General features: G+C 38.5%; 1 protein-coding gene across 9 annotated transcripts in view; it reads left to right on the plus strand.

Moving 5' to 3' along the window:
• TENM3 (teneurin transmembrane protein 3) overlaps positions 1 to 15118 on the plus strand; it is a 605325-nt gene that overhangs the window by 511860 nt on the left and 78347 nt on the right. For all 9 annotated transcript variants that reach the window (XM_060001336.1, XM_060001335.1, XM_060001337.1 and 6 more), the window contains one exon: positions 14166 to 14312. In XM_060001336.1, the coding sequence (XP_059857319.1) occupies positions 14166 to 14312 (147 nt within the window). The remainder of the gene's footprint in view (positions 1 to 14165; positions 14313 to 15118) is intronic.

Raw genomic sequence — 15118 nt, forward strand, 5'->3', positions numbered from 1 at the left:
TATTGTTTTATGATCATTTAGGTGTCATTGAAATATACCTGATTTCTTTAGGCTTGATAAATCTGATTCCTTCCTTTCTTACTATCTTGTGTTTATTTCCCACCATGAATTTAGTGGTTTTCTAGCTAGTTTTTTTAAGTCTCTCAAAATAAGTTACTGTGTAAGTGCTCTGTGTCTTAGGGAAACAATTTATAAATTATAATTATTATCCAAAAGAAATTTTTGAATCTGTTCCTTTGAATTAAAATGTTATATTCCGTAGTTTAAAAAGTTTATGAAGAGCTAGGATATCAGAATAAAAGCCAGTTATGTGTCAAATTTATATCGTATTGTTTTATTAAAAGCCTGCCATTGTGTTCCTTTACTAATATACTAGAGTATCTTTTTCAATTTGGAACACCTCATTGATTTGCATCTTTTAAAAATCATCTAAGACCTTAATTTCCACCAAATCTAGTGTAGAGGGGGTTTGAAAGCTCAATTGACTGGTTATATTGTGTAATTTAACCAGAAATAAAGGCGAAAGATGCTCCTTTTAAATCTTGCCAAGTTCATCAGAACCCTTGTATTGAGAAGTTTAGGTCCAAGGCGTTTGGGAGTGAAACCAGGTGCAAAATAATATGTCATCAGCTATTTCACAGGATTAGTGAGGAAGAGAAGGACCACGACTAGGGCCAGATTATAAATAAGCCACGTTCTTCCCCAAACTCAAGCCAGGTAACCGTAGCCCCAGCCGGCTGGTGAAGTGTTCATGTAGATTTTAAGTCATGTTCACCATCTGCAGAGATCCGTATTATCCTAAGGGAGTAAATAAAGAATCAGAGCTTTGCATTTAGTTTCATGTAAGCGCGGAAGAATTAAGCCTACAATTTCAAGGAATGTGATTATTCCTTCCCGCAATGGTACCTTAGTATTCTTCAGTGGCAGAATTTCTCTGTGTCATTTCTCGAATGTGACAAGTTGAAAATAGCCTCTTTTCATCGCAAACCATTCCTTTTCCACCTACCTGTTTTTAAAATACAAGTTACGGTGTTGGTCCGTACCGAAGCCATGGCCTATATTATTTTCACAGATTACGGTGTGACTAGAGCCGATTTTTTTCTGTTACTCTTCTCCATGATGGGTTCATTGACCCTCTCTTCTTCGAGTGCCTCTTTAGTGAAGCTGGAAAACGGCTGCCTCTAATATGGCCATGATTTCTGGGGTTTAACAGACATGTGCCTTGGATACATTAAGGACCAGTCAAAGGAGGTCCATAAATATGAATACTTTGCCAGCTGCCTTTCCATTAAACCCTGTTGGTTGAATGAAATTAGTAAATAATTACGTTGGTGGGGAATCTGGTAGATCCAAATGGAATATAATGTCTTCCTTTAACAGCAGAGCTTAGTTTTTTTCCTATACACCAAATTAGTTTTTAGGACAATCTCCATTGCAAATGGACTGATTTGCATTAAAACTATGCCTCCTTGTTCTGATTTGTCAACACCTCTTTTTTAAAAAAGTCTTTAACATTAAGCATGGGTGGGTAAGACCATCTGTTTCTGGAGCTTGCCCGCAGCTCCATCACTTAACACATGAGACAGGTTACAGCTGTTTAATTGTTATGGTGCTGAAGGATGATCATTCTATCCAAAATTAACATTTATATATGTATGCACAGAAAGCGTGTGGTTAAGCATAAGTGGTCTAATTGTGAATTAATGGTGTTAGGTATTCATCAGTTAGACCCGACATGAACAGTGAAGTGTAAAATAATGCTTTTCACAGACAATTCAACTCTTGGGTTTTAAGATGAGTCCCCAGTAGTGATTATTATGCGTGTGAGAAACCCACTCCCAATACATTGGTGTATGCAAAGGGAAAAGATCACCATATAACTCATAAAAAGCAAAGAGAAAACCATCTATGTGGTTACTGCACAAACCCTAACTCTTTCCTGCCCCCCAAAGCACTATCCTCTGGTCTGTGACCAGTGTAGGTACAAGCCCCAGAGTAAAAACCTAGGTGGGCGATTATGGTTGCACGTACCAGCAAGGCACCCACAAGCTACTGGGAACATCTTTCTCAGCCAGGCGAGGGTGGGTTTCCCCTGTATGTAGAAATGGTGACACAGACTCACATCATCGTGCTGCAAAGGCTATAGCAATGTATATTCTGTTAGGTCTGCTCAATACATTCCATAATGAAAAACAGAATGAAAACTTTTCAGCAAAATTGCAGGATAAGGATCGTGATATGCATGTAAAATAAGATATTTAAATGTCTTAGTTCCCAAGTAGTTACTGTAAAAGTGACTTGTATTTCCGAATTTATGAGCAGATTATACGAAGATTTACATAGCCCTTTAAAAATATTAATTTACGTCGCTCGAATCAAATCACTAATGAGGGAACACGAAATATATAAGGACAAGTTGTGATGTGCTCTTTATTCTAAAAAGCTGAATCACATTTTGATTAGGAACTTTGCATCTATACCAGCACAGGGTTTATGCGAGACAGAGAATAAGGAAACTTCTTGACACAAAAATGGAGTTGTCTGCACTTTGGGATCTAGCCCGTTCATATGAAGAAGGGTCCCGTCAAAGGGAGTATATCTTAAGCAGGTGGAGCATAGGGGGCCCATCCTGGCGTCGCTGGGGCAGAGTGGACCCCATGGCTTATGAAAACAGATCACTGGCAGCCCGGAGATGCTTTGCTTAAAGTCAGATTTCTTTCTTTCTTCATAGTCTCGTAAAAGATACCAGTGACTTCATGATTTTGTCCTTTTTAAACTGTCTTTATTAAAAAGATTAATTCATAGTACCTGTTATTTAAGGGTTTACTATGTGCTAAGGCACAATGCAAAGTTCTCTGCATATATTATCTTACTTAATTTTCACAACAGCCTTATCAAGTGGAAGCTATTAAAATCTCGATTGACAGAACTCAGGCTCAGAGAGGTTCTATAACTTTTCCGTGGATGCACAGCTAGTAACAGACCCAGAACCCAAATCCACATGAACCGTTCCCAAGCCCCTCCTCTTAAGCACTAGACTATGCTGCCTCCTAAATTACTGTTTAATTGTTTTAGCATGTATGTATATAGTAGAATAGGTGAAAATTAAATTTTGTTCTGTGATAAAGATAATATCTACGTACCTGTCACATTCGACTGAATTGTCGTAGAAACAGATGCAGTAATAACCATGTCAGTGATATATCAATAATAAAATGTCACTTTTTTATTCAGGAGAATTTGAATTATAGCTGATAACAGGATCCATAGCTTGCCAAAATAACAATAACAATTGCAGCAACAAAAAAAACAGTTCAGAGAAAATCAATTTGTACTGTAGAAGATTTAAGAAAGTTGCAAACTACTTATTGAAAACTTCACACTTTTTTTTTCACACTTCTTTTTAAAAGTTAAATTTATTTCCAGTTTCTTAGTAGATTGAATACTATGTATAGACACTGACCACTGAAAAGCACTCATACAAAGTGAGTAGATGACCTGTGTAACCAGTATCGGCTCATGAAAAAAGTCTCAGAAAAGTTTAATACCCAGGATACAAGTGGTAAACATCTATGCACACTCTCTCACACCTGCAAATAAAGAAAAAACACTCTCTCTGTAAACCACCTTTGAAAAGAGCTATTTACCTACAGTTTTTTCCAAATAAATTACAGTTTTGTCTTCAGTAAGTTAAACAGATTGTTCAACTTTGTTCACTATTTTTCCTGGTAAAGTTTTTAAAAATTGACAACGGAAAGACCTAGTATATTTTACATACTTATTCACGCCTTATTCTATAAGTTTTCTTAAATACTAAATGTTATGACTAGACAAAAGTAATGATGGTAGACAAGAAATTACACTCTTTGATATTGACCAAATAGATCGTTTTCATGGTTTCCTGCCACAAGACTTGCTAGCACTACACAGACACCACTTTGGTAATTGCAGTCACCAAGTTCACTGTACCAGAATGTTAAAGTCCAAATATTTGTTTAGTGTAACATATATTTGTGTCTGATTTTCATTTATTAATGTGAAGAACTGTCTCTGATAGCTTAGTTCCCAAATCAGGGTGCTAAAATATACGTGATTTTTTTTTTAATTTAGGAAATCATAAGGTAATGTGGTTTTGCTCACGTCATTCACTGAACTCAAGCGAGTAAAAATCTGAAGGAGACATGTGCCACTCCATGTTTATGTTATGGTCCAGTAAATGAAATTACGCCACGTGCAAAGACTACCGCAAAAATCGTGCATGACACGCCAAACGACAGTCATCTCCTTCGTAGACTGCGTGCGCGCCAGCATCAGTGAGCCTGCTGTCTGCATTCTGCCTGCTACGCTGTTACTTCTGTTATGTAGATGTCATCTGCAGTAAGGCATGAAATGCTAAACTGAGAGAAAACACCAAGCGTAATTCTCCCAGTTGCCTGTATAAAGTTCTGCAGCTTATCCTGGTACTGTCTCAGCAGTGCTGACTTGAAAAAGTGTGGTTTATCTCAAAGCACCTTTTCCATAGAATCCAGATTTTTCTTCTGGGAAGACTTAAATGAGGAAAAGTATTATTTCCCTCTTTTGGAATGTCTTGGCATAAATAGTGTTCCAAACTGAAGTATGGTATTTTGCCTGGGTAGGTGCATGCTAGAAGCAATGTATTGTACAGATAATTTTTTCACCAAATTTCCAATCTAGTAAAATAATAAAATGTGCAAACTTTCAAAAACAATTTGTTTGAAGCAGGTTTTCAAAAATGTGCTGCCAGTTTTAGGGGAACAAAAGCTCTTTCAAACGCATGTGCCCACGCGTGTGCTCGCACATACGCACGCGCACACACACATACGCACACACATACACCGTTTTTCTTTACTGGCACAACCTAGTTGTTAAAACTCACTTGCTAGTTGTTATATTTCAAATTAATTGACCCCCCTAAATAGGATAAAATATTTGCAGTGTTTTATCTAATCTTAGAATGAGAATTCTGTGGTGAGAGAGGACATATTTTTAAGGGGCCTGAGTAAATTGTTTTACAGGGTTTGAAATTATGTCGGTGTCATAATCCTTTATGACAGGGTAGTCAGTAATAAAACAGTACAGTGCATATCAGTTAAGGAACATCAAATCAATGGGTATGTGGCTCGCACACTGATTTAAACAGTTGCTGATCGGAATAAATGGATCTAATATGTACTTATTTGCAGACCGTAGCTTTTCTGTCATCCTACAGAAATTGGTACATGAATAATCTAAGAAAGATACCTACTTATAACTTTAATGAGATACTAACATGAATCATTTTTAAGTCTGTATGATAAAGTATTACGAAACACACAATGCTAAATAAAAACTTGTCCTCGACTCTGAGGACTCTGCAGTGTTCACCGTGGTGAAGGATATGTCTGTATTTTATTATGGACTCATCTGATTGAATTATCCTCTTTTGGAGATGGGCCCCTGAGATCTTCGTGCAGTAATTAAACTGAGAAGTATTTCTAGCGTTCTAGATTCTGTGTTCTTTGCCTGTGTCTAGGATATCCCCAAGAGTGAATTCAATAGCGCAGTGAAAATACTGTCCTATTTAATGTGCTCCAACCAAGCACATTGTTGACAGCAGAAACAGTGTGAATAGATCACAACTACACACATCAGCAACTGTGTACACACAGTCAAACTGTTGGCATATTTTCCCTTGTGAGCTGCCTAACGTAGATATAACCAACTTGGTTTGCCTTTGTTTCTTCTCTGTGTTTTGAAGAATCGGTTTGACAGTGAAAGGAAAGCAAAGTGGGAACTGATCTTATTCCTGAAGACCCCCAATACCCCCGTTTCCCCCCAGACAGGCACATACACTCCTCTGACCTCTTTTTTAAAGGAGCAGCCTTCTTTGGACCTGTCACTCAGCAAATATTTCTTATACAACAGACATCAGCTGAAATGATTCTGGTCTTTGATTTTTCAAACTCACTTGTTTTAATTTTTCCTGGTTTTATCCCTCAGTTTTAATATCCTGCCGATCGGTTTTCCAAACTTGGGACTTTTAGAACAAGTTACAGCAGTTCTCATTATAAAGATTTCTTAAGTACATAAAGTACCCTCCTTTATGAGGCTGTGTCCACAGATTAATACTTCAAGTTGTTTGGATTTTAATCTTACTTCCCAGTTTCTCTCTTTAATTGTCAATGTTGAAATGAGGATTTCCACATTTTTTTGGTCTTATTTTCTCATTCAGGTAAATTCATTGACCAATCCAAAAACAGGTATGTTTCTCGTCTATCTTACCCAGGTACGCAGTTCTGCTTCTGCTGAGTTGTACGTAGAGCTTGTTTATTAAGTGTATGGACTTTGGTCTCAGACCACCTGGTTGGAATTTTGGCCACTTGAGGAAGTTATGTAATTTCCTGTGCCTCAAGTTTCTTCATTTGTGAAGTAGGGAAGATAATAAAAGTACCTATTACCCCATAGAGTGGTGAAAATTAAATGAGCCAGTTCATATAAAATGCTTGGCATAGTTTTCAGCACATAGTAACAGTCAGTAAAGGCTAGTGACTGTTAGTACCGCTGTATATGATTAGGATAGATCGATCGGGCAGGGGGAGAGGAACAGATGGGTGAAGGCGAGGGAAGGATATTGTAAATGAGGTATTGCTCACATATGCTTCTTTCCCACAAGGTAGCCTCTCTGTCATTCGTAGTATTTCTCCAGGAGCTGCAAACACATGTAGGACATAGTGTTACCGAGCCCAGGTCCAGCTGCTCGCCACTCGAAAGCCAGTTCTTGAGACAAGTGTTGGTAGGAAAGGAAACGTTGCTTTGTTTCGGAGGCCGGCAACCAGAGGAGAGGGTGGACTCCTGTCCGAGAACCAACGCCCGATTGCTGTTCAGAGGACAGGGCCTTTTAAAGGGCAGTTTCAGGGCTGTACAGGCGGAGGGCGGGGGCAGAACAGCGTGGTCAGCTCTGACAGTCGCCCTGAAATCAGGAATGTGATGGTCTCATCGGCGTCACCTTGCTTGTTTTAAGTACAGTTGATCTTTAGTTCCAGGGTTTGTTCCCATTGCTTTGAGGCCAGCTCTCGGAACTGTGTGAAGTGGAGTAGCTTATGTCGTGGCCTCAGTTTGGTCATCCTGTAGCCGTCCTCCTCCAGCTCGTGGAGGGTGTTTGTATCTACAGGGCAGCTCATGGGACACGGCTCAGAATATGATCTGAGCCCTTGAGGAGCTGAAGGTCCTTGACTGTGCTGAATGACCAAACTCCTATTATTTGGTCTCCTCTGACTGTTTTCCTCTGTTTCTGCGTTTTCTCACTTCTCTGATTAAATGTATTCTTTGGCTAAAGTTTTTCCGCAGACAAAAGGCGGGCTGAGGACCTGGGGACGAGGGCTATAGGGTCCTGCTCCGTTTCAGTAGGACCACCATGATAAGTACATTGAATCATTTTCTTCAGCAGGTATTAAGAATCCCTTATGAGCCAGGAGAGGGGAGTACAGTGATTAGCGTGGCCATGGAGTTTGCATTTCTAATGGGGAAGATTTACACATGAAGTCTCCTACGTCTGTATATTGTTAAAGCCTTGCGTTTTCCTGGAATCTCTTAACTGAAATGAATTGATCACGGCTAGTTCTGGATTTTTTTCTCTTCTCCTTTTACATTTACCCTGGTGTTTATAGTCCTAGACTTCATCCACGAGACGTATTCAGGGGGAAGAACGGGAAGAATCGGTTAACTAGAGGAAACGGAGGGAGCAGGGCTGCCCATAATTTTGATAGATAAGCAGATGAGGCCACAGCATGTAGGTAGAATTTCCAAAAAGATGCTGTTCCTCCCTACTCCACATTGGGAACGAAAATGGTACGAGAAGACGAGCTATGAGCCAGCTCCTTCCCGGGGGGCTGTGGAATCCGCGTCCTTTACTAAGCCGCACAGACAAGGGTAAATCAATTTGTGTTCATCCCCACGCATCCTCCCCAAAAGTAAAGGGGGGGAAGTATGGTAAACAGGGGCCTTGAAAAGAGAAAGAATTCTTTTTAAAAAGAAGCACCTAGAGGGGAGTGTGTGAAGATACAGTACTAGTCATTTGCTTTGGTGATATTGGAGGTTTATGAGCTAATCATAGAATAAAAATTCTTTTGAGGAGCCAGACCTTTCTCCCACATCTCAGATTTCACTGAGCCTTTGCCCACCTGTACCGGCAATTAGACCAAGGACTTCCAGTGCATGGGCTCGAAACTGGCACAGTTGTTTCATCTGTTATGTTCTGGGATGACTGTGTATCGGATGAGCCCTGGCATTTGAAGACACTCGCCTGCCTTCTGCCACGTAAGGTGGATCCACCTGGCACTTTGCCAAGGAGGCCTGTAGAAGGCGTCAAAAGGATGTTGCTGCCCTATGGCTTTTGGGAACAAGCATCTGCTGAGATTCATGTTAGGTCAGGAAAGATTGCACAGTACTTCTGAGATTCTTTCATTCATTTCTTCTACTAAAGAAAAAATTTTTGTTTGTTTCTAAATGTCTAAGAAGAGGCATTATGACATAGTCGTTAAGAGCAGGCTCCAGAGCCAGACAGCCTAGACAGCTAGCCCGTGACCTTGTACAAACTGCCTCTCTCCTCCTTTCTTCATCTGTATTTACTGTGTAACTGTAAATTTACATCGTAGGGTTGTGGTGAAGATTAAATGAGAGAATGATATAAAGCACTTAGAGCTAGAAATCTGGGACTCAACAATATATCAGCCAGGTGTTTGTAATCTGCAAGTTACGGAACCAGAGCTCCTGAAATGCTAGAATCATAAGCGGCACTTATGAGCGTGTGTGCATGTTTTTCGGGGGCGAGCGCAGAGAATCCGTAAGTCTCACCACTTGTCTCGGAGATCTGAGACCCCAGAAAGATTAAGAACCACTATCTTATAGGAAACACGGTAACACTCACCTCCTGTACCCCACAGGGGTCTTCTTAAAAGATAAATAAGCAAGAGGGAGGAGATATGGGGATGTATGTATGTGTATAGCTGATTCACTTTGTTATATAGCAGAAACTAACACACCATTGTAAAGCAATTATACTCCAATAAAGATGTTTAAAAAAAAAAAGATCAATAATTGAAACTCCAGGGAAAGTGTTTTATGAATACAGCATTTTCCTGGAGAACAGTTTTTGAAGGGCTCCATTTTATATGTCTCGAGCTCATATTTATAAGAGTTTTCTTCTATAAAACAAATTTAAAACTTCTTCGTAGATCTAATAGGAACGACTTTCCTTTAGTGTCAGAACACGGTTGTTCATTTTCAAAGTGATTTTTTTTGCAGCTTGATTTGCATTTCAGCAATTGATAAGTGTATTAATTTTTTAAATATACTGTATTTTTTTTACAAGTATTGTTGCTAATGGCTTTTTACAACATACCTGCATTTTTCTGATGATTTCCTGTAGTGGCTTATATAATGATGTTTTTATTGTTGCAGTTATTATCTTTAATAGTTATTTGAACCTCATATATGGACATCTTCTTTTAACTTCTTCATTATTTAGAGCCAGGCTTCTGTGGTATTGTCGGAAATTTTACTCTATGCGGCCAAAATATAGGTGGTGGTTTCCCCCCCTTCTCTCTTACTCTTAAGCTATCAGCCTCAACTATTCCCTATGATATAAAATGCAAATGACACATCTTTGTATTTTTTTTCTTCAGTACAGATATTTTTCTTATGGTTAGTTTTACAACTTTTTGTAAAACGTGTTTTAAATATTTTTAATATGTAAAGCTTTATGTAAAATTTGACCTGCTGTATACTTTAAATGTTTTCTAATTTCAGCTCCACTTTCGATATTCTCTTGGCCCAATGGCAAACCTACCTTTACCCATAATCCACTGTTTTGCATAATTGATTCTGTTTGCTAAAATAATGGGATTGGCTGGATTCTAATTTATTCCTCCTTTAAAACTACTAATCCAGATCAGAATTAATTACATTCCTTACTTTGATTGTGTTAACTGAAGTGGACCAGATGTAAAAGCCAAAGGCTTATACTCCAACTCTGATCAGTGTTATTAATTTTCATAAACTAAGAATTCCCTCAGAAGTACTACCCTAGCTGAACCAGGAACTCCACCGTGTTTAAAGGCACTTTGTTCATCCTCCGTATTAAATGAGCCCTTATGGGACTACTGGATTATATAATGCTTGGAAGGAATTGTTAAGAAAGTATATAAATGATGTTATACAGTAATACATTTTTATTTTAATGTTTGAAAAGAATTATTTTTATGAAATTGTAATTTCAGACTAGTGCCTGACAGTGTTTCTCCTCCCCCTTAATTTCTCCTGCAATATATTGTCAGTTAGCTATAAACATGCTTATTTTTATATGCAGTTCAGAAGCCTCTGATGGAATCCTGTGGCAGAGTGAGGCATCCTTTTATATACACGGTACAGATGGGTCTAAACCATTTATGGTTTTGTTTACACACGTGACAGAACTACCAGACTTGAGTAGCTCAACTGAAAGTTATAGTTTAAATCATTCTGTTAAAAGTTCTGCGACCACTTGCATATGTCGGTAATGAAAAATCATCAACATAAGCATCTTTGAAAAGCAATTTTAGACCATTAAGGATGTATGAATTTTGGCAAAGCAAGAAGCTTTGCGGCTTATTAAGAATATATTAGGTCTCTCCAGTGAGTGAACGGAGAGGTATTTACGCCTCTGTTCAAGAGGAAAGGTGTAGGCTAACTGTAAGCTCATGAAAGATTAAATGGACAGGTACAGTAAAAGACTTCAGTCTTCATCCTGACTGTTCCGGCAAAGCTTTTGTGAGAAGCAGAGCCTATTCCTGTATGAATCCTGAAAAGAAACAAGATCTCAGTCCGTACTTCTTAATGGACTGTGTACGTGATACATCACTGTGCATCTGACATGTAGTCAAGGGCTACTGGGTAATCATATTCTACAGAACTTACACATGCCTTTTTCATAATACCATGTTAAATTTGCTCAAGGACTCTCAGTTTCCTTCTTTATTTTTTCTTCTTTATTAACCAAGTTTGATGATTTGTAAATATGCAAGTAACTCAAGAGAGACGGTGAATGAAGCAGAATTTCTGTGGGTTTATCTTGCAGATTGAAGAAAGCATCCGAACATACATAAATGGCTCCTCTGGGCCTTCGGCGTGTTCTTTCCGCCCTTCCACTGTGTGACCCTTATGAAACTACTTTGTTAAAAACAAACTGAAAGAAAGAGAATTATTTTCTCACCTCCCCCCAAAAAAAGTTGATTATTTGTAGATCTCATAGTTGTAAATTTCCAAAATTGTTTAGTAATAAAGAATTGATTCCATTTGTTCTACTTAGCTATGCTTTCGTATAATCTCGGGAAGGATCAGGGTGGGTCCATTCCAAATAATCTGGGAAAGGGAGTGTTAGTTTACCTGCATACTTTCCTGAAAATGCTGAGCGTATCCTGGAATCGTGACTACATTTTCTAAAACGTGAATATATTGCATTTTTAGAAGATATGAAGTGCATCTCTGTCATGTAATGGGAGTCTTATGTCAGCTGCAGCTACTCAATTTGCATGTAAATTCTGAAAATTTCCTTGTCCCATGTGACACTTCTGAAATGTCTGTCTGTTCTTTTTTCCTTTTTAATTTCTCAAGCTCACTATTTGGATAAGATAGTTAAAGGTACTGTATACTTGCTCTTTGTTGACGTATCTCTATATAACCGTGTATTAGCTTGCACTAGGTATGAAAATAGACTGTTTTCATGCATATTTTTGTAAATTATAAATCAGGCTTACATTATGTGAAATCCTTTGGATTTAAAGTATTGAGACTTGAATGTCTGTGTCTCATTTTTATAAGTTTGGGTTATTGCAGATTTCATCCTATGTAAAAACATTAGTTTTCACTGGAACCAAAAACTGAAGATAACAGTAATTTGCTGTTTTTTGTTTTTTTTGTTTTGTTTTCTGGTTTGTTTTTTTTTTTTTTTTTTGGCTTTAAGATCTTCATTGTTGGCAATTCAGCTCATAAGCTTTAAATTCTAAATCAAAGAATCATGAACGCTCACTCTTATCACAGAATAAGAAATTGTCAATCTGAAGAAGATTCTGGTTAACATATGTTGAGAGAAATCTCATTTATCCTCATATGGAAACTTCTTTGGCTTTTTCTCAGTGTTTCGAAATATATGTGATATCATAATTTATGTTTTGTGATTTTCTAAAACAACTACAAAATACTGTGCATTCTAGAAAACAAATGATAACACCACTCAGCAGAAAACAGCAGATTCTTTGTCTTCAGTTATCATAGAAATAAGTGAAAACCATATTTTTCAGAAGAGAAAATTCCCTTTCCCTTGCTCCTCAGATTACCTATTTTTTTATTCCTTGTTTGTGCTTTTCATTAGAATATGAAAATATTCATGACAATATCCAGGCTTTCATGTAATAACTCCTTGTGTGCAGGCAGTCAGCTGCTGCACATCTTTGTCAGTGGGGCAGTTAAACCCCTTATTTTTTTTTTTCATTAAAAACAAAACAGAAGCATTCGTAAGGAAAATTCACCTTTTAGGTGACTAATCCGTAAATACAGATGGTACTTGTCTGAAGGAAAAGAAGCCGCAAAATTAATCTTCTCCTGCCCTGATGGTATCCATAAGTGTAATTTCATCATACCCAGCCACAAGAGACTGTCAAAATAGTCTTCTTTCTGTTAACTCTAATCTTAAGAGACAGAAGGTCTCTTTGAGATCTTTTCGTTTCCCGTTCCACAGTGGAGGAGGGGAAGCCAAGATATGAATAATTCTTTTAATACAGACTTAAAATAAACATCCTTAAACGGATTGTTCCCTTAAACTTTGTCACCAAAACAAGAGTAGCATTCTAATTATAAGAAGCTGTAGAACAAACTCCACCTGCCAGAGCAAGTATTGTTTTTACTAATATATATTTTATACCAAATTATAAGTAATTCTTTCCAAAGAGATCTGATTAATAGCCAATTATTCTTGCCATTTTAGAGCATTTATATCCTCGTTTCTGTCAGTGTCGTGTCACGCTCATAGACAAGAGCACCAGAATCTACCCAAGTGTCATCCTCATAAACAGATCATGTTGGCTGCATGCCAGTTATCATCTGTAGGAAGTGGCAGAATTTTTTTTTTTAATGTCATGTTAGGCTGAAACAGTTATAGATTTTGGATATATTAAATTATTTTCATTGTTTCCCAAATTTTCCCTCCTTGCCCATAAAAGCAGACAAGATAGGATATAAAGGTAACAGCATAAAAGCTTTAGGGAGATTGTCACAAACTATCACTCTTCGCGCTCTGTCTTGAAGCACGTGACTACCGTGTTTTTGTTCGGTCTATCGATGTTTTACTGTGGTCCTTATGGTATTTCATTTTGTCCGTCCTAAGTAATCAAATATGCACAGCTATTACATTCGGTTGGAAATCCTGTCGGTCCTATCCCATCCGTATGCAGCCTGAATCCTAATGTTTGTTAGAATAGATGCTAAGCTGCTTCACTATTTCCTGGGCTTTGCTTATTCTGTGAAAAGGAATGTATTCTCGGCATAAAGTATAGTCATTAATACTGGCCTATACTTTGTGCAGTTATTTAATGCACTGTAATTTCACATGAATATACGGCAACTCTGAGGCCAGATGAAATTAATGTTCTCTTTTCAACATCATTCATATCCTTATACCTGCTTTCATGCTTTGAAATTAGAGGGAATTTTTGAAAGCAACAAGGCGCTTTTAAGAAGGCCAGTGTTGTTTACAACAGATTGAAGGTCTCTTCTAGGGCTTCTGAGATGGTCTTGTTGTGACGCTTTTTCACACCTTACAACCAACCTTGTCGCTTTGCTAAAGGAAAAAAATTTAAGTTAATTTTGTCTGGCCTGCAGCAATTTAGTGGATCATTGCAGGTATTTCTGTCCTGCACAGGTAAGTGGTGTCTCAAGGGTCAGGCCAATCAAAGATGCCACTTGGATAAGAATGAGATTCCTTAGATAATGTTGCTGTTTCTATCCATGTGCAATTACAGTATTTGTGCTGTTTCGAAAGGCCTGTTCCCACTAAGTGTCCCTCATTTGTTTATTTGAGGTGCAAAAACTTTCAATACTCAAATCACTTCTGTTGTCCTTGTCTCTTTTGACAGAGGGGTGCCCCGGTCTGTGCAACAGCAATGGAAGATGCACACTGGACCAAAACGGCTGGCATTGTGTTTGCCAGCCAGGGTGGAGGGGAGCAGGGTGTGACGTGGCCATGGAGACCCTCTGCACAGATAGCAAGGACAATGAGGGAGGTAAGAGACGCTGAGCAGGAAAGCGAGCTTGTGCCGGAACTCAGGTTTATGAGTTCTCGCGGGTACCTGGTTATCTGTTGCCAAAAAAGAAAAAAAAAATCCGATCCCCACAGATTAAAGTTTTTGAAAAATGTATGAGTGCTGATAGGGTGATTTTGCTCCCTATTTTCCCGGAGACAAATGCAAGATTCTCGTCATTCAGGGAGAAGGCAAGGTAACCAAGCTACCGTGTAATGTACATCGTTCTCCATTCCTCGTGGTAATCTCCAGGTGACAGTTCTCCTTGGTGCAGTTTTTAGGACCCTGTAGATTGGGAGCTCTAAAGCAGTATTGTAATAATGCAACATTCCAAAAGGTGCAAGACAGCTCCCAAGCTCTTCTGTTGGAAGGCCTGGATGAAAAGAAAAAAAAAAAAGGGAACAGAAAGCAATCCCCTTGAAGCTGTACTTCCAGTGTCTATTTTTTCTTTCCAGTGTCTTTTTATCCTTAACTTTACACCCTGTGAAAAGGATTATGATATTCCACCCCATATAAGCCCAGGGTTAAGAAATAATTATTTTCCCTGTTGCGCACATCCTCCGTGCTAGTGTATTTCAATTTCAGAGAATAGAGAAGTGAGAGTTAGTGTTTGTCTCCAGTGATGGAGGACTCGCCCCTGGAGCTGTTCAGTTTTGGTGTCCCTTTGGGACTGAGGTTTTTGGAAGGATTCAGTTTCTGCCTGGACCTCTGTGGTCACCTGCTGTGTGGGTTAGTGTGTGTTTCCCTACCCCCACCTTCATTCCACCTGCCCTTTTGGGAGTGTCCAC

The sequence above is a fragment of the Delphinus delphis genome, chromosome 21 (genome assembly GCF_949987515.2).
Source record: "Delphinus delphis chromosome 21, mDelDel1.2, whole genome shotgun sequence".
Lineage (NCBI taxonomy): Eukaryota > Metazoa > Chordata > Mammalia > Artiodactyla > Delphinidae > Delphinus > Delphinus delphis.